This window comes from Staurois parvus, unplaced genomic scaffold (assembly GCF_062004578.1).
Source record: "Staurois parvus isolate SC_StPar_1 unplaced genomic scaffold, SC_StPar_1.0 ptg000068l, whole genome shotgun sequence".
Taxonomy (NCBI): Eukaryota; Metazoa; Chordata; class Amphibia; order Anura; family Ranidae; genus Staurois; species Staurois parvus.
The window spans coordinates 11,185,259-11,200,464 of NW_028317864.1; the positions used below are offsets into that span (position 1 = coordinate 11,185,259).

Here is a 15,206-nt window from a genome sequence, read left to right on the forward strand (position 1 = left end):
CCTTGATACCCCACTCACTTTCTTGCCTGGATCTAAGCTAAGTCAGGCATGCTTAGAATGGTCATCCTACCCTGGTATTTTACTACTTGGTTAGTCAAACTCCTCTCAAACATTTGTTATATATCACCAGGTTGCCAGGACTATGAAAGTCATAATCAGGGACTCGTTTTAATAGTGAAAGTATACATAGTGGGGGAGCCTGAAGAGTGCACCATCAAAAAACAGTTCTAGAGTAGTGACTTCCATATTTCTTCTGCAACATACTGAACAGCAGCAACCATAGCTTGCACCCTGTAAAAAAGTGATCTCAGCATTTCAAGTGCCTGTATACTATTTTTTTAGCTGCATATTGTGTTTTACCCTCTCTGTGCCAAGTGTATCAAATATGCGGTCTTTCAGCAGGTGGGCGTTGATGCCTAGAGGCCGTATATTTGTGTACCAAGATGTAAACAAACCTGTTCCCAGAGTGTGCACCCTGTGCGCTCCCAGAACAGTTGCCAGGTCCTAACCGCTCCCGATCGCTACTTGTGATCAGTGTGACAGCCAATCACGGCGATCACATGATAATAAACTAAGCCTGCTTCCCGGCATCATAAGCCCCTTAGAGGGCTGGGAGGCGCTGGCATTAAGGGGTTAAAATTGCATAAAGTAAAACTGTAGGCAAAACTTTTTTTTTTTTAGATAGAAAGGGAGAGTTGTAACCCATCAGATTCTTCCTGTCCCATTGCAGAGCCATAGCCAAAACAGGAAATGAGAGGAAATCCCTGCAAATTAAGGGAATTCCTTGGAGACCCCCCTGGTCACCAGACCTAGTGTCCCCATTGGAAGATTTCCCCTCTGTTACATTTCTGGAGACAACCCAAAAGTTTCGGATTTTCTTTTACTTTCACTTTCAATGACAATGATAAACAGAACAAATAGAGAGGGTGAATATCCTTAACGGAGGTGCAGACAGCAAAAATAAAAACTTAAGAGATGTTCTAGACCCTCTCTACTCTGTCCAAAGCTAAAATAAAGAAACTTTTGCCTTTAGATATACTTTAAGGCTTTTAAACCAATTTTCTGATTTAATTGCAATTTTCTCTTTTTCTTCACCCTCCTCTGCATGCATTGTTGTGAGCTGTACCGAAGTTATAGTTGCTTAATGTACCTTTTAGCTTTTTTGTCACTTCATTATTCTTCCATCACTTTTGTTCACAAATCACCATTTAAAAAAATGTAAAAAAAAATTGGGCAGGGGCCAGAAAAGTGCCCGTTCATGTAGAGGGAGGAAAGAGTAATTATATTCTACAAGGGAAATCTTGGAAGTACCACAAATATCTCATAGAAAATATCACAGAAAATGTAAAAAAGGTGAATTAGGGGTTTAAGTTGCTCGTCATTACTCTTTTTATTAACCAGTTGTTACTTTGATACACTCACCATTTGAGGCCTTTCTGGGTTTTTTTTTTCTGCTTCAGCACAGGAAGCAATACAGTGCACTCAAACTTGGCAGACAGCGCCACCTACAGAGCATTAGAAGGTATACATGTAAGCAGGTTTTCCTTCAAAAATGACCAATATTTCCTCCACATATGACTACTTACACATTTTTCTATACACGCGCTCTAAGTGTAAATTTGTATTGTAATTTATCACAACGTGTGTTTCCAAAGATCCATATGCTGATATGTAAGGTATGCACTGCTTATCATACTGTGTGTTAATCTTATTTTGTTGTGTGTGTTTTTTTTTTTTCAATAAATAGCCCAAGTGGAAAAGCTTTTCGGTCCAAAGTCGAGCTTATAGCATACTTCCAAAAAGTAGGCGACACATCCCTCGACCCCAATGATTTTGATTTCACTGTAACCGGAAGAGGAAGTCCTTCTCGAAGGGAACAAAAACCGCCGAAAAAACCCAAAGCTCCAAAACCCACCGGCACTGGCCGAGGAAGGGGAAGGCCAAAAGGCAGCGGGAAGGCAAAGCCAACAGTCAAGCTAGAGGGTGTTCAGGTTAAGAGAGTAGTTGAAAAGACTCCAGGAAAGCTTCTGGTCAAAATGCCTTTATCTGGAAATAAAGAAGAACCTGATGCAACCACATCAGAACAGGTCCTTGTTATTAAGCGTCCAGGTCGGAAAAGAAAATTGGAAATTGACCCGTCAGTAGCTCCGAAAAAACGGGGCCGCAAGCCAGGTAGTGCCAGTGCTGCTGCTGCAGCAGCAGCCGAAGCTGCAAAGAAAAAAGCAATCAAAGAGTCTTCCGTTAAGCCCCTATTAGAGACTGTATTACCCATAAAGAAACGTAAGACACGGGAAACTGTGTGCCTGGAAGTTAAAGACATAGAGACCCCGGTGATTCCACCTGCTGTCACCGAGAAGAGCGTGAAAGTACAGAACCCTGCAAAAAGCCCAGAAAGCAAAAGTAAAGAAAGTAGTCCTAAAAGCAAGAGCACTCTGCCCAAAAAGGAGCAACAGCATCACCACCATCATCACCACCATCACCACCACTCCGAATCTAAGGCATCCACAACTAGCCTGGAGCCAGAGACTTCAAAGGACAGCATAAGTGCCCCGGAGCCACAGGACTTAAGTGTCAAAATTTGCAAAGAGGACAAAGTACCCGAAAGCGATGGTTGTACACAGGAGCCGCCTAAGACTCAGCCTGCAGATAAGTGCAGAAACAGAGGGGAAGGTGAACGAAAAGACATTGTTTCTTCATCCGTACAACGGCCGAGCAGGGAGGAACCTGTTGACACCAGAACACCGGTGACCGAAAGAGTTAGCTGACTTTAAGAAGTTTAAAGAGAAAAAAAAACAAAACATTTAAATAAAGGCAGCTGTTGTCTTTTCTCCTTGTGGGTAGGGCTCTGACAACGCTTCCCTATAAATGAAGTAAAGAAAAGTCTATTTTTCCTCCTGTAGCTTGGAGTTTCGTAGCTTCAGGGTGGGAGTGAATGTCAGTTGTGGATCTTTTTAATACCGACGAGCACAGTGAGTCAGGGGTGAAGACTTCTAACAGAGACAGAAGCAGCTTTGCACTTTTTTTTATACTAAATAGGCTCCTTTGAACATGGCTTACTCTGCATCATACTACTGACCAAGGTGGGCTGTCTCCTTAACGTTTTAGGTATGCCAACTTAAGCTTTGCTCCTATTTAGCACACTCCAGTCCCCATGTCATCTGTAGTGGCGGTCGTGTTGCTGCAGATCAGAATCTTGCATATTTACTTTACCTGTGGTAAATATAAAAGTATGGGGTTTGATTTAGTCCAGACCACAGTATTGCCAAATGATTGTGTCCCATGGACTGAGCCAGGGTATACAGAAGCCTTTTAGCCTTTTACATAGGGTACCATATCTGCCATTTCTACATTCGATCTTTACCCAATGCTCTCTTAATTCTCCTTTTTAGTTTTCAGTGGCAGCTGGCATATTTAAAGGCTATGTAGATATTTTTGTTATTCTTGTGACTTTAGTACATGGTTAGACATATAACTAAAGGGGGGATCTAAGCTTCTTGTGTGAGCCCTTGAGTATTTAATTGAGACTATACTGTTTGAAAGACTATTTTTTAAATAAATGACCCCAGCTCCTTAAAAATGTATTATTGGTGATTGGTCTATAAAATGGTGGCAGTTTGGCAATAAGTTATTTAGTGAGAATTGAAAGAGTGACAGTGGAAGGGATTTTAAGAGACCAAGGGTACTTGTAGTTACAGTGAAAGTTTTGTTTGTCATTTTAGTTGTGTAAAGAACTGTCAGTAATGTTTGTGGACATACATGTAAAAAGAGCAGAAATTAATAATGTTTGATAAAAAGTTAATGTGGGGGTGATAATTAGGTATGCACAATAGACTTCCTAATGAGTAAACTCCTTGAACACTGAAAGCAACTTCTTGATAGCCTGAAGTGGCTGAGAGCATAAATCAGGAGATTTCCCTAAACTATGAAGGTATAATGTATAGTAGAGTCCAAAAGTCTGAGATTAGTATCCAAGAACTGTTTATTTTATCATTTTATATGAAAAAGAGATCATTTGTTTTAACCTAAGCGAAACATTTCAAACAAGTTTATGTCATTTGTCACTGCAAATCAACAGAAATGTATTAGTATTGTCAGTATTTTCAGTGTGCAGTTGGTCCTGTGTACATTTGTTCCATAACCAGAGAATCTTCCCCACTCCTGAACATTTCCGCCACCACGTTTGGGTATAGGTTTTATATGCTCTTGGTGTGATGTGGCTGTATCCTTGCATAAGCTTAACTTAAATACCAACTCCAGACAAAACCTTGTCAATTAATACCTGATGGGTATTGCCTGAGAGGTTCTCTTATTTCTCTCTACCAAAAACATCAAACATCAAAAAATGTCAGTTTTTTTTCAGTCATCCATATACAAACCTTCAACAGTGATTTTTCTGTATTATTAACCCTTACTTTATTTGCACATTTGTTATGTTATCAAAGAATTTATATTGGAAACTGCTGCTCTCCCAGTCATTAGCTGACTGCAAGTTTACTAAGCAGAAATTAACTTTTTTTTTTTTTGTTCATCTGGATATGAATATCATATGATGGTCTTATTTTTTTGTAAATAAGTTCATTTGGTATGCTAGTTTTAGGTTCTTTAACCTCTTCGTGCTGGCGCCTCCCATCCCTTTTAAGAGTTTCAGAAGCTGGGAGGTGGAGTTTTGGAGTTATGTGACTGCCGTGAGTCGCCGTCACATGATCGGAAAAGGTCTCGATCAAAAGGGGAGATCCGGAACCTTTCCGTGAGTCGTGGACATATGTGTTGGGAGCACGCAGGGCGCGCGCTTTCAGCACATATGTATTTTCTAATTGCACGCAAATATGCAGCCGCTCGGCGTCAAGGCCGAGCAGCCGCATATTTACGTGTGATCGGCGTCAAAGGGTTAATCACTTTAGAACTGCATGGTTTTGCTTTGGATTCATTTTAAGGATAATGCACTAGGCCAGTGCGCCTCTGTCTGTTATTGCAGTACCTCTAGACTCCCCCATTCTTGCGAGGGCAGCAAGGCGAGTGCATCTCATGAGGGTCAAGACATGACTGCAGTCTACTAACCTTTTTGGGCCTACTCTCTAAGCACAGGAGTATTAAAGATTTCCAGTTCTTCAACAATACAATTCATGGTATAGCGCTACCATGCAATATGGTGCACTGCAACGCACATCCATTGGCACAGTGAGGTGCCATTTAGAATGAATGTCACTGCGGTGCACCAATACATCTAAAGCAGTGTGATGGTTGCGAATGGTGGCTTAGTGAACTATTAGCGAGAACCTGCAAAAATCTGATAGCTCACTAAATAAACTAACAACCCGTCCTAAACTGCTACAAACATCAAGGATATATCATGTGAAACAATAGATTGTTTTACATATTGTATCTTGAAAGTTGTTAAGATCTATAGAATTCACACATTTATTTGGGGCACAATTGTTACCATGTAAATAATTTGTTTTAAAAAAAAAAAAGTAAATGATATAAATTGTTGATGTACAGGATAGGTACATTTTGGTTTTGCACAAAGCACTTTCAGTACATCTCCACAGAGTTAAAAAAAAAAAAAAAAATTTGAAATAAACATTGTTCTTCAGACTTTTGGACATTACTGCATACAGTTCATTTAGAGATTTGCTGTTGAGAACAAAACACCCTCGAGATAATGCTGTGAAGGAAGCAGCCATTCACCAACCCAAGTTCTATGTATCCGTTCACTGATACATTATCCTGTTACCTGTATATAGTAGTGGGAGAATGGCTCCTATCAGGGCTTAATCACAAAGGTGTTTTGTTTCATTGCCAAGTCTGCTAAAGGATGGCAATTGTCTCTTAAAATTGGCAACATTTTACAATTGTACCATATGGACATCGATACCAAATGTTCTTCCAGTTCGTTGTAGTACAAGTAGATTTCAGTAGTGATAATGTTTGTTGCACTGCTTTTCTTCCTCCACAGAAGAAAAGGCCAAAATGGTGAATATTTAAAAGGGGAAATAAATTCTTGTTTTTTTTTGTTTTGTTTTTTAAATATAATTTTGTAGCTCTATTTAGCTGGACACTTTTTTGTTTTCTTTTAAGTCACATGAAGCTGCGAAACTCTGAGGTTTTTTTTTTTTTTACTTCATTTGTTCTTTCACTTGGCAGTTTTATAAAGACTTCCTATTAGAATTAATTCTGTCAGGAATATTCTAACAAAAAAAACAGCTTTTAGCCTAATTTCACACATATGCGGTCCAAATTTAATCAGTTTTGGTGCGATCAAATTCAGATCACATATGTGGTTCACATATATACATTTTTAAATGTGGTTTACACTTTCCAAATTTGGTTGGATGGCCGTGTATTGAACCGCAAAATTGGACTGCACTGCCCAGAACTCACACATGACCCTTTTTGCAAAACGTGTCTCAACCGCATATATCTGAAACCCCCCCCCCCCCAAGGAACACATTTCAGTTCACTGTCATCCGAGTTCAGACAGTGCAGACCACATCTAAAAAGGCATATATGTGCACAGGGCTTAGTGACCAGTCAGATTCCAGTTGTCATTTTTAGGTCTGTATTTATTTTAAACAAGCTCTGTTCCTTCCACATCGAGCATTGGGAGGATGTACAGAAATGACGCGATCTATAATCAGTAACCACTTGAACTGGCCAGATTACCTTATCAACTGCAATATAGATCTCATCGGGCTTCTAATTGCAGTCAGCAATGGGCTGATAGTACCAAGAGACGTTAATTCAAGATGCATAAAGTTGAACTCCATTTAGAACGAAAACGTTTGCAGTAGTTATGCATTTAGATTATTATCAAGTTACCAGTGCCCACATAATGGAGATATTCATGGGGTTCTTATACATTTAACTTGGCAACTCAATGGTCAGGTGACCCCACAAACACTGCTGCACCCATCCATGCCCAAGTTTCTTCTCAAAGAGCTTTGTGTCTTGAAAAATGATATGGGCATGCATCAGATGAATACTTTGCATCATGCACAAGATAAAGTAAGCTAGAAGGATGTCAGGGTGAAACCTCCCATTGGCTGCCGTGATTTCTGACAATTACATTCACAAATAAGGCACCATATATATTATTATTTATTATTCCTTTGCTTTTATTTAACTGGGGGGAGGAGGGGGGGAAGAGATGCATTTAGTGTTTGTGTTGGTGTAAGGAGGATGGAGCTACACTTTACACATAGAAGTGCGAAACAAGAATGTTGTTCATCCAACTTTTTCTAGTGCAGGCTTAAAAATGAAGAACCTGCTTGGTTGCCAACGGTACACCTTTTTGTCTTTCCACGTTTTACGTACCTCTGTTCAATGTAAAATTCCGCAGTTGGCAGAATACCACCGCTATAGCAATTTAAGTGATGCCTAGAAGTTTGTAGAAGCGGTTCTTCAGCAATAGATGTAAGAGTCTCATCTCCCGGTTAACTGAATGAATGTGAGTTTTGTGTTTTTTTGTTTTTTTTCTGTTTTTTTCCTTAAAGTGTAACGTGAAGGCCTTTGTATTAGTTTTTATCTGATATTTGTTTGTGAGGATGCTGTGGGTTTGCATGATTTTTATACTTCAAAGATGTGCAGAACTCCTAGTAGCTGTTGTATCGATATGTATACATATGATATTTATCAGCACATACCTTCTTGCTTTACAAAAGTATAAGGGCCATGTAACATGTTGCATACATGAGCAGACAATGTTGACCATGTTTTCTTCATGTTCATTCCAAAGCATTTTTCAGTATACTAGAAAAGAAGAAAAAAACATCATGACTACATTGTACTTTATACTGTTCAAAGGATTATTTACATACTTGTTCATGATTACAACATGGCCTACTCTGGAAGTCCTTATTAACCTGCACCTTACTATTTTATTTTTTGGAAAAGCAAAAAAGAGGAAAATATTTTGTTTACAGAGAACTGAGTTCTACAAGTGTGTTGAATGGCAGTGAAAAAACCTATGTATCCTTAGATGACACAAGGAGCATATGGTACTCGGCATGAACAGGAATGAAGTTGCAAAGGGAGGCGGAGCCCTTGTTGATCATGTCTACATCCTACAAGGAACTGTCAATTCTGTGCAGGTGTTCAAAAACCATGTAATGTTTTACGTTGTACAAGTCATGGAATTAATTTTACGTAGGATTATTTTATCATCATTTGAGACTTTTTACATTGTCTTGTTTTATTTCCACAAAAGGTTCTGTTTGGCATGCAGGAATCCGCAAACTAGAAAACAGCTTCAGTACTTTGCGCTCAAGAATACATATTTGACAGTTCAGAGCAACAACCACAGACTTTCTGTAGATTTAGCCTGGTGGTATTGTGTTTTTGTTGTTTTTTTTTTTAACTTCCATATACTACTGGGCTGAAATGACAGACAACTGCTCTGTAAATATGATTTTCAGTACATTGTCACATTTTGTTTTTCTTCCATGATTTATGAGTTGTGCACTTATTTTTTTTTTTTTTTGTAAAATCAGGTGCCCTTCTCAAATGCCTTTTCATAGAGAGCACTTTAGTTATGTCTTGATTGTGTGATTATTATAAGTGAAAGTACCTGTGACATAGGAAAGACTTTGTATCCATACATAAGGAAATAACGTGTGTAAATGTCTGTATACTGAAATATACCAAACAAACTTTGCTTCTAGCATTCATTCAATGTTTGGCCTATTGATTTTCTTTTTTAACTGATTTACGCACATGAAAAAGTTCAAATAAGGATAAGCAATGACTCTGTGGAGGAACTACATGTCCGAGCCTAGCTGCCTAAGGGGTGCCTGGTTACCTATCTTTAAAGCGGAACTACACTGCATCTGAGCACCACAAACCAAAAATGCTATTTTATTATTTTTTATTATTCAACGCAAACTCCCCTATCCATCCATGTCTTCATGCTTTGTTTCTAGTCATGGCCATTTTAAATAAGAACAAATGATTCATCAAACTTTTATTTCCTGAAATCCATCTGCCAGTAGTTCAGGCATGCAGGCAGGGGGGGTCTTCTTAGCTAAGAATGGGAATATATGACATAATTTGCCTAGACCTGGAAACCAGGAAGTAACTGAAGAAATGTTTAAACAAATACATAAATAGGATATACTTTCCTATCTTTTTACTAATGTTAGTAGCATTAAAAATAGTCATTATTGAGAGAGTGAAGTTCCACTTTCACCTAACTAGGCTTTTCTGGAAGTTCCGTCTTTTTTTCTACCTATACATACATAGCCATAAATGTATAGACTGATACCTTGCACTATTTTCAGTAGAGCTACAGTCTATTCTCTTACTCTCCAGGTATCAGGCTATTGGTTTTTCATCCTTTTTACCCAAGGATCTGTTACCATTCTCCTACCATTACTTTTGGCAGCTAGGAGAATAAGCCTCATCTCACATTGTATGATTGTCCCACTTAGCTGTATAAAAATTTCTTGGAAAAAGCGCCAGTATATTTCATATAGCCATACATCTCTCTGCTTTCTGCATCAACAGTCTAAAAGCCATTAAGACCCGTGGAGCTTTTTTTAACATCAGAACTTCTTTTCTCCCTATACAGGTAAATGGAAACGCAGAAGCTATTTAATGCAGCAAATAAACAGGTCAAATGTAAGCCAGAAGTAGGTCAACTACAGGTAAAATATACCTATTGGTGAATTTTAAAAGTCTCAAGCTGGTATGAAATACTAGCAGAATGCACCTAGATGCACTCTGATTTGAGCCCTGGCTCACATTATACGTATCCTGCGGCCTGCATTTGCCCAGGTATGCCAGCCCATTCATATGAATGGGCAGCTGTGCCTGCATTTACCGTAGAAAAAAGGTGCATGCAATTTTTTAAAATGCATGGTCCTTTTGTCAATGCGATTTCTGTGTGGTTTCTGCAAACGCACTGCAGGCTAAGATGCATGGGGTGGCCATTCACAATGAATGGCAGCCCCACGCATCTCATAAGAGCAGCATGATTTAGGTGCAGGAACAGATGTGATTCCCACAACCAGCCCGCACAGTGTGAACCAGGGCTTACCCTTAGGGAAGCCCTTAGTGTGCCTGTGTCATATCCAAATATGTAAAAGTATCAATGGTATTCAGAGGCCTGTTATGCCACACGTAGTCTGTTTATTGCAATGCCCTAAATTATAGAAAGGCAGTTTGAGTGACTGCTATGGGTTCTACTGAGAGGGTTATTAGGGACCTCGGGCTTGTTTCACACATGCTTTGGCTTGTATAAGAACAGTGTGAACAGCAAGCTTTGACAGATTATTTGCAGACCTTTCACAAAGCTTTTCTGAAGCTTTTAAAGTACCATTCAATTCCAGTTTGTAAGTGTTGAAGTCAGAACCTAATAGGAGTGTTGATTGATTGCCATTTTAACCAAGCTGCTAGCAGGCTTCAGCACTTCTTGCAGCTTGTTGAAAGCCTGCTAGCAGCTTGGTTAAAGTTAGAATGAACATTCCCATTAGGATCTATGTTCAATATATACAAACAGCAGAGCTTTAAGCAAGCTTTGTTGAAGCTTTAAAGTACCATTCAGCTCCAAATACTTTGTCACAGCTTACTCTTCACACTGATCTTACGCAAGTTGAAGCCTGTTTGAAACAGGCGGCATCTTGAGCATTGAAGATAGGGTCCCGAGTTTGCAGCAGAGTCTGCATACATGGCCTGTTTAATTCCCTGTCTCGTTGTTTTATCTTTGCTGCATACACACATTAGCAATTTTATTTAGCTTGTGGAAGAGCGTTTAAATGAATAGTAAAACAAAAAAAGTGTTCTGAGTTTACTTTTGGGCCTCTAGGCATTAAAAGTTCCACTTTTAGGAGCAATAGACTTGGGCTTTTACAGGCATTTAGAGAGAAAAATAAATGCTGCCACTGAATGAGCAGCAGCGTTCTGACAGAAAAACTCTTGATGAGCCTAAACGTGTTAATGCTAGGCACGTTCACAGCTTGAACGCTCATCTCACTGACCGGAATTAATCATTATTCTGGCTAATGAAATGAATTCACGCCCAACACATTTACAAAGACAGTGCTTTAGGGGCATTTTGTACGCTGCTTTTCTCCTGCCAGGGCTAGCACCCAGCGTTCATGAAACTTTATACATTTTTGCAGGAGTTTGTGATTGAATATGCATTAAATTATGCTAAAATTAGTTTATTGGCATCAGTTTAAATGCATTCACATCAGATGATTACATGACCGCCTCCGTGTACAATGCAGGCAACCCGGTGCACATAGAAGCATGATGTTAACCATGTAATCTGCACCATTTCCTTAGCACTGCACTTTTCTTACTACACTGTATATAAATAGGTGTTAGTGCTGCAAGCGTGAATGAGGCCGCAGACTCCCTTCATGCTCCATCTTTTCTTAGCTGTTTGTGGTTTTTTCTATTACATTTACTTGTTCCTCCTGGTACCTTTTTTTTTAATACTAAATTGGAAGGTTTTATCAGCAAGGGCAGCCGCTATTTTCCATTGTGGAGACCATTAAATGCATGTGGCTTGGCTTCTAGAAGCAGACGCATCTTCTAATACACTCCCTGACCAATAGCAGAAGGTATACTGTACACAGGGAAACTTTTTCAATGTAAATTGTTTCCCCATGCTATTTCTCATCCTTAGACACAAAACCAGCATTCCAGGTAAAGAGCTTGTCAGTGTCACCAGTTACTGCCCACCACTGCTTTTTGCTCTGTTAAGTCATCCATATGCTGTGCCAACATAGACTGCCATTGCTGACCTCTGTCACTAAACTCAGCGCTGGGACAGTGTCTGTTAGCTCTCAAGGAGAAAAGGTTGAAGTGCACCCCCCGTCCCCATGAGTTTTGAACTGGTTCAGCAGCATAGATTGCAGGTCCTGCACTTTTTTGCACCCCCTCTCGCTGTCTCTTGCCTACCCCTTGGCTTGGCCCTGACTAAACCCCAATAAGTATGCAAGTCGGGAGTTCTGTCATAACTTTCTGGATTTTTTTTGGGGTTAGTGATGTAGCCAGAGATAGCCAGGCAACCTTCATTTTCAAAAGTATAAAATGAACTTGAAACAATTACTATTTTCTGATAAATTGATCTGTAATAATTATGTTAAAGAGAAATTAAAGAAGTGTGGGCTTTAAACAAAAAACATCCATCCCACGTCAGCCCAAAGAGTGAGAGCTGAGCAATCACATGTCCGCTGATGGCTCAGTTCTTGGTCTGCTCCAATGGTAGAGCAGTGTCTGTAAGTCTTCACTCTGCTCCTCCAGCGCTCTGCAGCGCCAGGCTAGGAAGGGGGAGGGTGCAGCTGGCTCTGGCTCTCAATAGCACACTGAAATGCGGAGCCAGGAGTCAATCGGGCAGTGGGGGTGGGTGTCAACAATATTGTTGGGACCCTTCCTGAGCCTGGTTCGGATCTGCTCTGTCAACTGATAGACAATAACCCACTATCAGCTAACTCTGGGTCACAGGAGGAAAAAAATAAGTTTATTCCTGTAACCCACAAGAGAAGTATGGCCAAAAAAGCTTTGGCTATACTTTTAATGATTTAGCATAGTGGTTGGCAACAGTCCCAAACTGTAACATTTATGGCAGGGAAATAAAATATTTTAAACAAGGTCCAGCTTACTGACCTTCAGACTTTAGGGGGAACGGACTGTGGCCATTGGGATTAGAAAAGGTCTTGACATCAGTGAGAATAAACCATGCCCCATTCTTGGGGTCAGTGGGAGGAATAGTGCCCCATCGTTGGTGTCACTGCTCGGAATTGTGCCCCATCATTGGTGTCATTGAGCCCCATTGTTGGTGTCATTGTGAGGAATTATACCCCGTCATTGGAAGGACTTGTGTCCCTTCATTGGTGTAAGTGGGGGTAATTGTGCCCCATTTTTAGCATCCGTATATTAAATAGTGCCAAATAAAAGCAAACAAAGGGTTTCTGGTTTGGAGACCCCTGCTTTATGGTAATACATGGAAATGGAGCCGTAGCTGGTTTTCATTAAAGCGCATGATATAGTTTCTTTTATTATGTTATAACGTTTTGCAAACAGATGCTGCTGTAACTGATAGAACTCCACGCTGAACAATAAGGGCTCATGTACACGGGGCGTTTGGGAAAACTCTTCAGAACGATGGAAACTGACTGCTGGAAAACGTAGGTTAAAAAACGTCAGTTTAGCTGTGTTTGCATACCGTTTTTATGAGCGTTTGCGTTTTTAGAAGCGTTTTTTAAAAGATAACCTCAAGACACCTTCCCAAATGCCCAGAATGCACTGAAAAATAGTAAAAATTTTACTATTTTAGGAATAGAGTGAGCAGATGCAGAGAGAGCAGTATGTGTTGAGATGACCTGTCTTTTCTGGTTGTATTCACTATGGATCCCATTATGAGCATAATGCAGCACTTTCTACCATTTTTTCCTTCACGCGAAACCTGGAACTGACTGTGCTGGTCCATTTTGCATGCATTTTTGATGATGAAAAAAGGCTCTGAACAGCATCTGGACATGGAACAGTTAAAAAACGCTTCTAAATGCAAACGCTTATAAACGCAGGTAACCACATTTACAAGCATTTGGTGTTTGAAACGCCGGTAAAATCTACTCCTGAATGCAAGTTTGGTGCGTTCAAAAAACGACTGTAAACCCAACTGCCTGTAAACGACGATGTGTACATGGACACATAGGAAAACATTAGGGAGAGTTCAGGGGCTGCTGAAAAACTGCTGAACAGCTCCTAAACGTGAGTTTATCAGCTGCAGTGTACATGGAGCCTAATGTGGAGGACGGAGAAGGTAGATCTGTAAATCTTGCATTCTTTGTGCTTCTGCTATTGGTTTCTGCTGATGCTCCCTTGCCGAGCCCTTTTTGTACATCCTGCTGCTGGAAGCATTTTGGCCAGTTTTGAATTATTACCAATAAACTTCTGTAGAGAAATACATGGGCATCTCAATAAATTAGAATCTCATCAAAACGTTACTATATAACTAGACTGTACAAGGACATACTTTTCAGTAAGCCAACATTTCTGTATTAAAAATCCTTTATTTTTATTGGTCTTATGTGATCTTCTAATTTCCTGAGATACTGATTTTTGGGTTTTCATGAGCTGTAAGCCATAATCATAAAAATTAAAATAGAAATGCTTGAAATATATCACTGTGTGTAATGAATCTATATAATAGGTCCCTTTTTGAATTGAATTACTGAAATAAATGAACTTTGATGATATTCTAATGTATTGAGATGCACCTGTACTGTGCTGATTGACAGACACCTACTGAGGCAATGGTTGCTACATGACTTGCAGCTGGGGACCTTCAGAAAAACTGATATCCAAAACAGAGGTAAGCCTGATTTGCATTCAGCTTCCCCCTATGATTGCATATTTTTTTGTTTCTTGCCCTGTATTTTAAAGTGTTCTAGCTGTCCTTAACAACAGCATATACTGAAAAATGATTGCAAGGCCTCGTTATATATTCAAAGATCCACTTCATTGGTTACTTTAGATGGACCGGTATGTATGTGCTTTTCTACAGCTTTAATGCATTACCTTAAGATTCCAGTGTGGCGGTCACCAAAGTTTCCACATTATTAAAGCAGTTAATTGCTGCCTTTGCATACAAAACAGTACAAATCATCTCTGTGTAATAAATACTGGAGTTCCAACAGAGCTGTGCTGTCATGCGTAATAGAAAACTAAACCGCAGTAGCATACGTCAAAGGGTTTCACTGTGAGTCAGGCTTGAGCCTCCATTTCAGGTGCCATCATGTAGCACTGCTACCGCTGCCTGCACATAGTAAAGCAAGGTTGTTTAAAATCGATTCTACTAGCAGAATATTTATGGGCTGCCCTTGATATAATTGACCGAAATATATCCACCCAGATATCATATGCCTACCATGGTAGATGCTGTTTTTCAAATAACACTTCTTGTGTGCATGTAGTCATTGTATGATTTAGAATGCTAGCATGCAGAGCCATAAAGAAGAGCCACACTTCAAGTTGCTGTTTCTTTTTGTCACTTGACTGCAAGTGCTACTAAGTCTATTTGAACAGACCTTATGTTAAGATTTCACTCTGAGCACCCTCAGCGAATGAATGTATAACTAATGCAGGCCATAGACGGGTCGAAAACCGTCCGTTTTTTTTTTAAAAAAAGGAAAAATTGGTCGTTCAATAGGCCGACGTTACCACCAACAGTAAAAAAAAATCGGCCTATTTTCGTC

General features: G+C 39.7%; 1 protein-coding gene across 1 annotated transcript in view; it reads left to right on the top strand.

Moving 5' to 3' along the window:
* Positions 1–8,666, top strand: part of MECP2 (methyl-CpG binding protein 2) — a 57,969-nt gene extending 49,303 nt beyond the window's left edge. The window contains exon 3 of the mRNA XM_089669164.1: positions 1,748–8,666. Coding sequence (XP_089525290.1) covers positions 1,748–2,765 — 1,018 coding nt within the window. The 3' untranslated portion in view covers positions 2,766–8,666. The remainder of the gene's footprint in view (positions 1–1,747) is intronic.
* Positions 8,667–15,206: the final 6,540 nt, after the last annotated feature.